At 29.6% G+C, this 14,176-nt stretch overlaps 1 protein-coding gene across 1 annotated transcript; it reads right to left on the bottom strand.

The window, feature by feature from the left end:
* Window positions 1-2,659: 2,659 nt before the first annotated feature.
* On the bottom strand, window positions 2,660-6,361 carry LOC124368508. The gene is made up of 3 exons (XM_046825755.1): window positions 6,267-6,361; window positions 5,354-5,419; window positions 2,660-3,181 (listed from the first exon to the last, which is right to left on the bottom strand). Exons 2-3 carry the CDS (start codon window positions 5,414-5,416, stop codon window positions 2,837-2,839), a joined length of 408 nt encoding a protein of 135 aa, XP_046681711.1. The 5' UTR covers window positions 5,417-5,419; window positions 6,267-6,361; the 3' UTR covers window positions 2,660-2,836.
* Window positions 6,362-14,176: the final 7,815 nt, after the last annotated feature.

The raw sequence follows: 14,176 nt of genomic DNA, 5'->3' as shown, positions 1-14,176 counted from the left end.
CATCAGAAATACGATTAGAGTGCCACGTGAGGTATATAGATATGCTCAGTAGGAATCTTTCATTAATGTTTTCCTAAAAATTCAACTGTAATCTTTAAAAATCAAGGGATTTATCAGTTTATTTTACAATGTCCACTGTTGGTTAGTAGTTAGTTGTCAAAATGACTAGAATTGTTTATTTCTAAAAAAGAAACTTTCGTAAAGATTACAGTTTTGTATACTTGTATACTAAGGCCAAGAGTATAGTTTTGTCCAAGAAGATAGAAATGCATTATCGGCGAAATGTGTCATGTTATATTATTGGCCAAATTTGTCATTTTATATTATTGACCAAACTTTACGCCCATGGGGATTGTTCCACATATAAGCAATACCTGTACGAAAGGAATGTACGCCTCCAATCAATACGCCGATCTGGTGAGGATGTTCTCTCCATAGGTGTAATGAAAGTGGGAAAGCATTTTCACATAATATTTTTCAGTATTAAGGTAGAATATTTCACAACTTGAACTTTTATAAGTTTTGAAAATTTTAAAAATGATAAAATTTGTCCAGTAGACCAGAATTGTATGTTTGGCAAAAGGTGTAATTTTGTAAGTTTCGCCAAGAGTAATTTTGGACAATTATAATTCTGTCCTATGTAAGTACATACATTTTTTTCGTCAGAACAACAAGGCAAACACTACTATGGTACTAGAAATATCTTAGACCTGAAATATATTAAAAGGACTGGAAATATACGCTTTTTAACCAAAGTAAGTTTCCGAGACCTGTGTGATTTGTGTTTTCTTGATCGGTATTACAAGGCAGATTCAGCTGTGACGTTATGTATATAATAATTAATTAGATCCAGAAATGCTCCTACACGTGCCAAACACGATATAATAATTAAGTTAAACTCTGATACTATTTACCATGAACTTAATAATACCAACCTGATGTATGCCTACTTACGTTTTAAAATGTTTGTAGGACTCCCATCATATTACATCATAATTGCTTTTTATAAATACTTCGGTTCTAAAAATTGCGTGCGAAGCCGCGGGTAAAATCTAGTAATCATGTATATATACATATATTCATAACTTTTACGTAATTAAATGACTTATTTAAAAAAATTATGAATATTTACATAATAAACAAAATTATTAATGCTCGTATGTATTTAGAAAGAAAAATATTAATTTCATTTCTACACGTGATAGTTTAATTTAAATTATAAGCTAAGGTAAAAAAACTGAACTAAAACTCGCTGCAAAGTTCTTCGTTATACGTATATCTTGTGTTTCTTCCAAAAATATTTACTAAGAACCTGATATCTTGATGTCATTAATTGACTGTCGTATATTAAACTCCTATTGTACGTAACCAATAACTAATGTTAAAATTCAAAATTGTACTTGAAAAGTTCTTGCAATTACATTTACTCTCTTGAAAAGTTGCGTTAATTATTCTTAATTCTTAATAATAATTCTGTACTACTGATAACAAGTGTAAGTGCAACTGTCGTGTGTGGGGATTGTATCAAACAGAAGTAGGGAGATAATCGATACAGTACATGGTAGGTACTACTGATAAAAAGTGTAAGTGCAACTGTCGTGTGTGGGGATTGTATCAAACAGAAGTAGGGAGATATTCGATACAGTACATGGTGGGTACTACTGATAACAAGTGTAAGAGCAAGTGTCGTGTGTGGGGATTATATCAAACAGATGCTAACTCTCTCTCCCTAGAGATAGTCGATACAGTACATGGTAGGTACTACTGATAACAAGATAAAAGGTCACATAATGTATCGGAACCTGCGCAGACTTTAACTCTGATCCGTCATACGCCTTAAACCTAGCGTTAATTAGCCTTCCTGAATATAGAACGTTATATTAAATGTGAAACAAAATGGTGATAGTAGTGCTTTCTGGAAATTCACTCTTGTGTAAGTTTGTACTCACAATATTCAAACTCGATTACGCACACTTCCGTTTACCGCATATCAGTTTAAAACGCCTAATTGTGTTTACTCCTTAAATATAGTTTTACATATCGTGCTCTTTAAAATTTAATTCCTGTGCTCTAAGTCTATTGTACCCGTACTTCTGATAAAACATGAAGTTATATCAAATGCTGTTCAGCCACAAAAACACATTTTATTTTTAACTACTGTTTATATTTACCATTCACATAACATCGGCCATGGTCATTATTTCTGAAGTCAGTTCATCGTATATTGAGATAAATATTGTTGTAAATATCAGTAGTTACATTAGTGTAAAAGAAAATGTAGCATAATGAAATTATGTCAAATATTGTTTCAAAGTAAGTTTTCAACCAAAAAATACTTGTCTTATGTGTTACATAGAATAAACAAACCAATAGAAATAATAAAACATAAATGATACAATCGAATTTATATTGCATACATTTTTTAATTTAAGATACCATTTTATTCCTTTTTTATTTTCGTACAAATTCTATGTGTACATAATATGTTTCCTGCCATTTTTAGGTGGGAATGTAAGTTACTGAATAAAACATTCATACTTTATATTTTACATTTATTTAAGTACGTCTATTTAAAATATAATGGAATTAATATGAAACTCACATGTTATAATGATTACTAGAAACCTGGAATGGTGTTAGTTAAGACCAATAAAAAGAAAGTCTTTGTAATTTTATATATTTTTAATGTGTCATTCATGACAATATCTTTGAGTAGTGCTATATATTTAAGTAGATATGGAGATCCTTATTCAATGAAATCTCCAACTGAAATCCATGTATGTGCAAGGGGAAGGTAACACGTTGCAGGTGTCACTGGTGGTATCCCTTGAGCGTATCAATAGGGTGCCTGAGCTGCTGGGAGGTAGTATGGTTGTGGTGGCATATACGAAGGGTATGGATATTTGGGAAACTGTGGATATTGTGGATATTGGCTTCCTGCAGGTTTGCCAACAAACCCTTGTCCCATATCACCATAGCCTCCACGGCCATGGCCTATACCTGCGCCTGCATGCACTCCTAGCAGATTTCCACCGATCCCGAATCCGAACAGCGAGTCCGAGGAACGAAGAGAGACACCTTTATTCTTTGGGTTTGCTCCGTGTTTCTTTAGTTCTTCTAAAGCTAGGTTCACAATGCTGGATGTTGCAGGAGGTGTTTCTATGGAGCTGGAGAATTCTTCCTGAAAATGGTAAATATATTCTACGTGTATATGTACTGTATACATATCAATAGGTACTACAATAACGTAGTCATGTAACATTATATAATTGAATGCTATTATTGCCTTTTTTTACAAATATAAATATTGATATAATGATCATAATTTTATAAATGCATTGTATATATGCACTATGTGACTACATTCTCTAATCGTAATCAAAATGCTAATTTTTAATTTGTAAAAGAGATTAGAGGCGAAATTAGGACCACATGGATCTTTCTTGTATTTAACCTGAAAAAAACTTTATTATATACTTATAAAAAATATAAATCGAATGAAAGGAATGTGATATCTACTCATATTACATAAAAAAGTGTTTATCACTCTCCACCTTTCCTGAACTATTGTAGTAACATATATTATAAGTACTCGGACATTTTATAACAGATACCTACATAATTATATTTATTTTAAAAAACCGTAACATATATGGTTCTATAGATATTTTACATGTTTATTACTCATTATCATGATACCATAAAATATTGTTTCTGTATCTGGTAATACTTGGTGTGAAGTAGTTTTAAAATTTATATTAGTCATATTGCGAGTTTTCGATCATCATTTTAATTACAAAAATACCTTATTCAATTTACGAAATTATATTTTTAACAAAATGATTATTATAAAAAATTTAATATAAAATGTATATATTTAATTAAAGTTTCTTATTATTGATTTTATAAGGCAACAGGAATTTAGATATTTGGCATTTTTGTACTTCAAAATGTTTGTATAATTGTGTTGTAGTTTTGTAACATGCAACGACGGAAAATATTGTTACATTCAAAGTATATTTAAACCAGTCTAAAAGTAATTTAAGTAGTATCAAACTCTGCTTGGAAAATAAATGGTACTTCATTGTTACACTCTTGTAGTTTTTGATTTATTTTCATTCCAGTTTGGGTATTGACCATACTAAATAACATATCAAAAAATTATCGACAATTTTGTAATAATCTCGAAGCAATATACATTTCTATATATCGTACATTAAACTCTGAAACACAAAACGACTTTACACTACGTAGTATAATCTATATCTGTTGCATTATTTTCTATAAATTATACAAGTTTATATTCATGTGCAGAAGCTTACAGTGGGTAAGAACACTTATTTATAAAAATGTCGTTTCACTTCTCATCAACGAGAGGATTTTAAAATATTGCATGTTATTTGATTTGTTATTATTCATGGTAAATTATCACATTGGCCAATTTATTAATTTCTAGAGCACTTTTTTCTATTTGTAAAAAATACCTAAATTTTGTACTATTTTCTAACTACCATAAAATAACTATAACAAACTCAATATTCAATTTCTGTCACGTTGATTATGTACGTTACAGACCAATCTCAAATGTCTCAAAATGTAAACATTTTTAAACATTAACTATATAATAATTACAGCTTAGAAGTGGTACAACGTTTTAGATATGCGTTTAGATATGAAGTTAAATATGATCAATACTGATAAATGTAATGTAAATCAATGTGTTAAAGTGTAGCAAATATAATCCCAAATTTCGATATTCGCAAATTTTGCTGACCACAAAAAAGTACTTTTAGTAGAATTACACATGTGTGACACCTCTTGACAATTATAAATTTTTTAAACAGTTACATTTACAGACACTTTTTGTAATAGAAATAAATGTAACTGCAGTTACCGTTTGGGCAATTATTTTACCTTCATAATTAATGAACGTTGAATTTTTATGTTTGTTTAAGGCGCAATACTTTTTATGGCAAATAATAACTTATCAGTACACGTTTGTTGTTAAATTGTATTTAGAAGTCTGCCATTTACTTATTAAAAGTTTAAATTTATGAATATATTTTCTACGTCGATGTGATTAAACTCATTTATATGACATACTCAAATAAAATGTAATATACATATCTTGGTCATAAGGCATCAAAACAAATATATTTACATAGAAGATATTTACCTGTATTCTCAACAGTTTGAATTTTTGCAGTTGTTATCCTACCGTTGTTGATAAGTTACAACCTTTACATATATATTTATTACCGTTATATTTTCAACATAAATATATATTTACATTGAAAGTAACGGAAAATAGGGCATATATAACGAAATACATAATCACTTAAATATTTCTTACCGTTGTATCGCTGCTAACAATCGCTACCACCAGGCAGACACAGATAAGTTTCTTAAACATCATTTCCTGTAACAACACTTAAACATCATTTCCTATAACAATAACATAAAAGATAATTCATTATATAATCCTATCTCTAATATTTTTTAAAGTTTTTACTCATTGGTACAATGATAAATTAGTCGCTAAAGCTCAGTAAAATGACATGAAGTTGCGTGCTTCATCACAAAACTCGGTGTTACTTTTGTAGAAATGAAGCTGCATGTAAAATTGCAAGTCTAGGTAAATTCTTTTACAAAATATTGTACGAACGGACAGAATTAAAATTACTTTTGCAATTAATTATATATGTGTAATTAAGTTTGTATAAAAAATTACTAAATCAAATCCTTAATTTATATTTATTAATATGTAAGAGGTATGATTTAATACCCACAAATACAAAAGTAAATATAATTACTTAAAACATATTTCGTTTGATATTCATTTTAATGGATTATTTAAATTGAAGTAAATAAAATACAATAGCATATTATTCCTTGGCTTTTCCTTTTCGATATTAGGGGAATTTTATGTTTCATTTGGAGTTATTACTGTTTATGTAATTCAATAAGAAATTTTTGGTTTTTATACACCAATAAAGTATAATAACGCTAACATATAATTCCTTTTCATTTACAGGCAATAATTTACAAAAATATTTAATATAATTCACAATAAATTTTGTAAAGTTCATATTAGTAAGTATAATACTTGATTATAGTATCGCAATGCTTTTACCTTGGAAAAAGCTGTCGATTAATCAAGAAATTTAAATTTTATATGTACAGATCAAATATAAAGTAAATATTATATAGAATTTTCATTAAAATTTCCATGTGACAAAAATATTATATAAATCATAACTACTAACCTTATGTGGTGTTATGTCTTGAACGAGTGAACAGAGACTGAATGTAGTCAGATGTATATCCTCGTCTTACTGAATGGTATAAAATAAAACCATGAATATCCCGTGACAGTTGTGATATCATTAACAGACACTTCCCATTGTTTTATCCTAATTGGCGTGACGAATAATTTATGTTTCTTGTTCGGCTATTGGAAAAATACAATTGCTTATATTAATAACGCTCGATATCAGTATGGTTGAATAGAGTTTGATGGTTTTAGTGTTGATTTCTATAATTGAAACCTTATCAGACCAGTATGAAAGTAACAAAATATAATCGGACTAAATTTTTATTGGTTTAGCAAAAACATTTCAATTTGTTGGTAAAAAATAATGAATATAAAAGAGTAAAATAGAATTAAATTAAAACATATTTATTTAGCAGATATACACAACGTGTTTCTTGAATAGTTGACTAGAAAAATAAGCAACAAGTTTCATATTATATATTGTCATATATACGCCTTGAAATTTGGAATTTATGTTATGTTAGTTAAATGAACATTAACAAATTTTTAAATAAATATAAATTGTGTCATTTTAATGCTGTCAAAATTATATATCTCTATAACTGGTATTCCTAAATCAAAAGTGCAATAGTTATAATTCTTTTCTAACGATTAAAATAGCTCCATTATATGTTTTGAAACTAGTTAAAAAATAAAGTAATGCAACCTATTTATTTAAACTTTCTTGTGAAAAGTATATTCCTAGGACTAAGTGCAGACTTTTTTACTGTTGGCCTTTGCACCATTAATAGCTGTTTCTTAATAAGAACTAAAATTATCAATTGTTCACAAAACAGCTGTTTCAAAATAAGACTACAAAGTGCTTTGAACCTCATATCTTTGAATTTGGCTTTTATTAGCGCTAACTGACATTAATTATACCCATAAACTAGTAATTATTTATAATATGGCTATGAACAACAATGAAGAGTACGCTTATATACATTTGACATGTAGCGCTGCTTGAGGAAACAGAACTGAAGCCAAAAGGTCTTACATGGAACAGTTTGTTGACTGACTTATCCCTTATCGCAAAACTTATTCGAAAATGATGATCACCGTTTATGATTTATCTTATTAGATAATTTAAATCGGGTTTGATCCGTTATAGAAATCCTTAAATCTTAAATACCAAATAGTAAAAATATTATAATATTTATGAACTTATGAAATCTATAATTATCTTATTAAAAAAATATCCAGGTATAATTTTTATTATAATAAGATACTATTGTACAATTAAGTACTTCAAAATGCTCTAAGTTTTTTCATCAACCACAAATAATAGCAGTATTTTGAATTTTCCGTGACACTATACCTGTAACTTTTCAAATAGTAAAACTACTGTTTAAGTACGTATTAAAACTTTATATTGCACTATTTACGTATAATTCTCTTGTACAAATACAATGTAGGTTAAGACATTTAATGAAATACAGTCACATATCTATCTGCAGTGCACATGCTCTCAGGATTTTGCGCTGTGAAGTCTAATATTCTCAATAGGGAGTCGTGCTTTCAGGTACGATCATAACCCCCAAAACACAAACCACCATAATCCGAAAATATATGCGTACAAACACGCACTTGCGCGCGCTTAAACAAATTCGCACACACGCACGCGCATACACACACACATATCTGAAATCATATGTAAAGACTTATATAATATTCTCGTCTTTTATTTAGTTGATCTGGATATTTATAATTACGGTAACAAATACCTCAGTGCGAAATCTCGCTAGAGGAGACGTTTGTACTAGCTTGTGCAATGTTTTCATTCGGAAATAATTATCTTCATTTCGATATTTCTTACACAGATTTTTGTTTAAATGAAAGTTGCAATGCTTTAAACTTGTAATAATCAAAAGAGTTTCTTTTTCACTAAAAAAAAAAAATATAGTTTTAGTTCTTTTTAGTGCTAACTATGTTGAAGTCTTGATTCCTTAGGACCTGATTGTTTTCTCAATAATATTAGGAATTTGATTCCTAATCACAGCAATTATTGAAATTTATCAACACAATTTATTTTATGGCTTACAGTTTTTGTCCAACCTATATTTTTGGTAATACTTCAGGAAATGTATGTAGCAGATCATTGAGGTTCCTTTCATCGTTTTTATTAAAAAGTTGTAACTTTTTCAAAAGTTCAGTATTGTTTGTCTTCACGTTATATTTATCTTTACGCCATCGTAATAATATTAGACTGTTCTCTCCCATGAATTATGCATTAGCTGTGTAATCCACTATTATATGATGTTTCCTCAGAAAATCGTGTCCCAAAATTATATCCAGATAAAATTCTGTTATTACCTTAACTGGAATATAGATATTCAGATTGGAATATGTGGTACATAATTTTTTAATTCCTGCTATTTTATGTTATTAACTCCACATTAAATGGTTATCTTTATATTAGAATAATTAATCGTGAACTTAACCCTTTTTGAAAATTATTTTATTTCAGACACGTGTTTCGGTATTAAACTATGACCAGTGTGAACATTAACCTCTAACTAAATAATGAACAAAGAACTAAATATACACATTTGGACTATTTAAACCAGATTCAAAATTTAAATGACACAGTTTTAATTTTGAATAGTATTCTGTCTTTAATATTTTTTCAAAGATAAGGTTTGTCTTATTTTTTAGATTGCTATTTATTATGCTGTGAATATTTGTTATAATTTAGATAAATATGTAATTATTCTTTCGTGTTAAATGTTTCTCCTTTCCTTTCGATATCCAAAACTCCATGTTCTTTTCAATATTTTCGTAGTTATGGCCAGTTTCTATGAAATTTCATTCTATTGTAGACATGTTATTTGTTTTTAAAAATTGTATATGTTCTTTGCATGTAAATGTTCAACTCTATTTTTAATTAATGCTAATATAATATTTCATATGTTTGTACTTATATTTAAACCATTTTTCAAGTCATATTTGTATGTTATTTTTACTCGGTATTGTCCTTGAAATCGGATTGGGATTCTATTTGTTTTCGTAACCCTCCCAATTAATTACAGAAATATTGGCAATGATCTTACATTTGAGTGCGAGCAGCTTCTTGCATTTACGCCAGTTTATCCAGTATTCCTGTAATTTCTACTTCGTTTTGTATGTAAAATTCAACTGGATCGATATAATTATTTTCAAAAACCTAGGTTACTTTTAATCGATAAATCAGTTGTTTATATCAACATCCACCACGAAAGTTTTGAATTAAACTGTTTGAGATAAGCTTTGGTCATTTCTATAATGTATATCTTAGCCGACAGTTTATTGGTTTTTGAGAGAATTTTTTCGAAAAATTATTTATTACTTAAAGTATTAAATGGAATGATTTGATTTCTTTTTAAATTAACGCTGGGCAAATCAATTTATTCTGTTCATAGAAAAAATACTTGAAAAAAAAAACAAGTGACTATTACATTGGCCCGATTAGTATATAGTGATTGATTTGTTGCGTTCAAACTATATATTCTTTTCAAACCAAGTATTTTCTTGCATAGCGTTGAAAATATTTCCATTCCTTTCACGATCACCAATTATTAACTCCCATAAGCAAAGATTTCTATTGGTACCGTCAATTATTCCATACAACTCCGAAGCACGACACACCCTTACAAAGATTGCAATAGCAAGCACTGCCAACGATTAGCTGGCCAACGATGTTCAGCCATTTATTTATCTATCTAGATTTATTCTGGAAAAGGTCGTACTGAATTAAACATTGAAAAAATAAGTGTGGGATAATATCCTTTTAAGAACATATCTGAGGCTTAGGTAGCAAACATTGGAAAATTGTCATCCCCCCGAAGGTTCACTCCTAGTAGGTTACAAATTTCAGTTGAAACTAAACTTCGTAGAGGTAAAGCGATGTGGTATTTAAATCTGGCAGCCCAATGAATATCCAGGGTGGCATTTCACAAATCTGAAATATGAAAATATCGGGATAAATGACAATGGGTTGATATGTCATGTTAACTGCGGAGGATTAAATTTGGAAGATGTGCAAGGTTTTTTAATAGTAAAGCCTAAACATTTCTACTACTCGCTATGACCGGCGAAGTCTGAAAAAGGGAGAGCTATCCTATCCTTATTCCACTATGCTATGTCTGAGACCTGTTATCCCTCCTTAGAGGAACTCGACACGAAGCTGGCCTTTTCCCTAAGCCTGCCCATCCTAAATATTTTATCGATCCAGACACAGCACAAAGTTCCTTTTAGGATTAGTTGCAATGAGGACCCTATATTAAAGTTCTAAGTAAAACAATAAAATTATGTTTTGCTTTGCATTAATTAAAAACAGTATAAGGCCTATCTCCTTACAGCGATGTATATTAAAAAATTAAATATTACAACATTTTAAAATAATGTAGTATATAGAAATGGATGAATAAAATCGCAGTATTTACAAAAAAGTACAGTTTCAGAGCAGTAAAAACAAACAAAATGAGATACTTCAACAACTGCGGCTGAGTCTGAGAGCATATCTCGCTCGGAAGCCTCGGGGAGCTCTCCAGATATTGGGCTGGGACTGTCGTATGGTAGTAGAGCGAGTAATTATTGTGCTCCTAAAGTTTTAGTCGATATTGAGCTGAAAAAGTTCACACAGACCAAAAAATAACGTTTAGTATACTAAACTGCAGATAGTGGGAAATAAATGCTGTGTTAAAAATAAGTTAATACTTCCGTTGATTTTTCTGTGGAATACAAAAGAAAACTGTTCATTGAACAAATCTTTTGATAGAAAATTTCGTCATGCGGTAGTGAAATGGTTTTTATTATTTCCCAAAATGGAGTTGAATTAATAAAATTATTACAAATTATAAAATGATAAATTTGAGCGAACAAAGTGGAAGAATATTAAAAGTAGAGTGAAACCACTTATAGATAAATCATGTTATAATAATAAACATATGTTGTGGAAATTAGTGTAAATTGTGTTTAAAGATCACTAAAACACATTATTTATACCTAAAGCATGTAAAGAGGTAAAGGTAAAAATTACCTGTGTTATACATATTACATGCATTGTTATGGATTTAGCTTTAACGGATATTTTAAATAAAATATATAGCCCTCATATTCGGCGCCTTTATCTGCTATTATTGCAGGATCAAGGACATAAAATACAGATATAGAGATACTTTTTAAACATTGAGATAAACTGTTCACACGTAACACCAATTGCTTAAATGTGACTGAGAGAGCACTCTCAAACACTTTTCTAAGTTACACAATTTTATGTTTATGTATTTGACGGTAAACTAGCAAGATAGTGCAAGGTATGTTGTGATGGACCCGTTTGTATTATGCCTAGTTAAACTGAATACCCAAAAGTATTACATACATATATGACAAGAAATTACATTTCTTCGTAAAAATATTACCATCCTGTTTTAGTCCTTTCGTATCTTTAAACCTTAAAAAGTCTTGCACTTTTACGAGGGTTTACATCCACAACCATACATTAACCACATACATTGCGCTGTTTTCTTTAATTTAAGTATTGCATCCAAGAGCAAATGTGTTGATAACATTTGTTTCCAAAAATTTGAGTCGAAATTTATAAGTAAAGATCAGTCCACCATAACAGAATGTAGACGCAACTGAGGCTAAAACTGCATTAAAGTTATTTATAACCAGTTTAGTGCTGAGACTATAAAGAATGATTTAGTTTCTCAAATAATTGATTCATATACTAGGCCACATTACTTAAACCGCAAAATGATCCACCACTACAGAACACAGACAGTGTCCGCTCTAGCTGGGTCACATGAACGTTATTTATTACCAGCTGATATTTTATATAAATGCAGGTGTAGGGTCGTAGCCACCTAATAAACTGTGTCACATTACTGAATCTTTATAATTATCCTTCATTACAGTGCGCATTGAGAGTCCACTCAATGTCGGACGCTAAAAAGGTTATTCAGCACCAGCTTAGTGGTAATACTGTCTATAGTTACTGTTGTAAGATCTCATATACCTAGTTAATTGTGTTAAATTACTATAACCGTGTAATGATCCAATAATTCAGGACACTTGAGAGTCCACTCAGGCTGGTTCGCTACAAACATCGTTCATTACGTTTATGTTGGAGGTGATATTTTACGGAGTTATTGTTGTAAAGTCCCAATAACTAAAACCCCAATTTTGTGTCATTTTTATATTAAGTATGGTTCAAATGTAATCCTAGTTACTTATTAATTAGACTCTTTTATTGGAAACTTTTTAATCAGGTTAATAGGTTACATAATATAATTACTACTTTCAGTAGAACTTGACAAATAGTTTTAACTTTGTACTTTCACAAACTGGCTATAATTCAATTTATGTATTAAAGTACATAAGTTTTGAATAGATTAAAGTTTTATAATAGGATATTAATCTAATTGATTTGAAGGTGACACTGTCATTAGTAAATTAGCTTGTTGAAAACATAATTTACCTAAAAGTTACACTGACATTAATAAATAAGCTTATTCAAAACATAAATAAAATGTGTTAGGTGTGTTTCTTTGGAATTTGTTTAGTACTTAATTTTTAGATATTTACTTGATAAGAAATGCAGTTGTGAAGTATATGGGTAACGTCATAGTAACGTTAAGTGTTACTAAAACTTGGTACATTTCTACATGTGATTTGGTATGAAGTAGACACACATCCTAAAAATCAATTGATAAAGAATGTTTCTATCTCATTATCTAAGGTTGGGCTTTACATCAACTTCTACAAACTTATCCTTGAGACTGACGCTTTAAAACTGACTTCCAAACTACCAACAATGAAATGCTTGTGTTCAAAAGATAGATAAAAAAAGATATGCTAATTCATCTATTGACGTAATATTTCATAATTATTATAACACTTATCTCCAAAATCGAATGAAGGGAAAAGTGGTGAAACAGAAAACGGTACATTTTTAATAATATGAGGACCACAGAAAAGCCATTAGACTGCCAGGAAGGAGTTAAGGCCTATTTTTGGGACTGTCTCTCTTCCTTCCCAAACTAAAGGCGTTCATCATACTTACTGTGTTTGTTAGGACTTGATTTAAACCACGCATATTTCCTCCTGCTCAATACTGTTAATTTGAGATACGTATGGTTGTCACAATAACTTTGTAAAACAGTGTGCAGCTTGGCTAAAGTTGCTCTTCTTAAGCTTATGAATTTAAAACAAAACAATAAATGAAAAAATCTCCTTAGTTAACGCTAAAAATAAAAAAAAATGTTTCCACAATAAATACTTCTAACAGTATATGTTTTTACTCCTGCACGAAAGTGTTGTTTTATATGCCCAATTGTTTTCACGTAAAAATGGGCTTTAATGCCTCAATATTTTTAGGCTCTTTGAATAAAACATCGTGTCCTCTATAGTGTGCGGACAGAAAAAGGCATAAAATGTGCCAAGAACTCTTTGTAAAACGTTAAACCAATGACGGTATTATTATCGTACAGTGAAGTATTAACCTTATTGTAAGTATTTTGAATATAAGTTTCGTTAACAGTTTTTCATGTTATACCTGAAATTTATAAAATGAATTTAGAGATGTTTTCTGATTAAAGGACGTAGACATTTTGTTTCAGTTATAAACTATTATAAACTATTCGTTTTGAATCCTTAGAAGTGTTATTTAGGTGCGAATTCCTTGCTTCATATATTTAGAGTTATAAGTTTTAATTCACAAAATTTAAAATACATAAATTTTAGTAAAATATAAAAAATTTTACTTAATGTGTTACTCAAAAAGCAATTAATTTCGGAAAAGTTACTGTTGTAGCAATCGTTTCATTTAAGTTGTAACTGTAAAATAGCAATAAAATGACAACATTTTTGCACTTTGCATAC

Source organism: Homalodisca vitripennis, chromosome X, assembly GCF_021130785.1.
Source record: "Homalodisca vitripennis isolate AUS2020 chromosome X, UT_GWSS_2.1, whole genome shotgun sequence".
Lineage (NCBI taxonomy): Eukaryota > Metazoa > Arthropoda > Insecta > Hemiptera > Cicadellidae > Homalodisca > Homalodisca vitripennis.
Note: the sequence above shows the minus strand (reverse complement) of the source record. Positions and strands in the feature narration are given on the sequence as shown.

What these genes read in the sequence shown, in the direction of transcription:
- LOC124368508 (XM_046825755.1), bottom strand. Translation starts at nt 5,416, where the DNA reads ATGATGTTTAAGAAACTTATCTGTGTCTGCCTGGTGGTAGCGATTGTT. An exon ending in TTGTTAGCAGCGATACAACG is followed by an intron (nt 3,182 to 5,353) that starts GTAAGAAATATT and finishes TACCATTTTCAG; the next exon opens with GAAGAATTCTCCAGCTCCAT.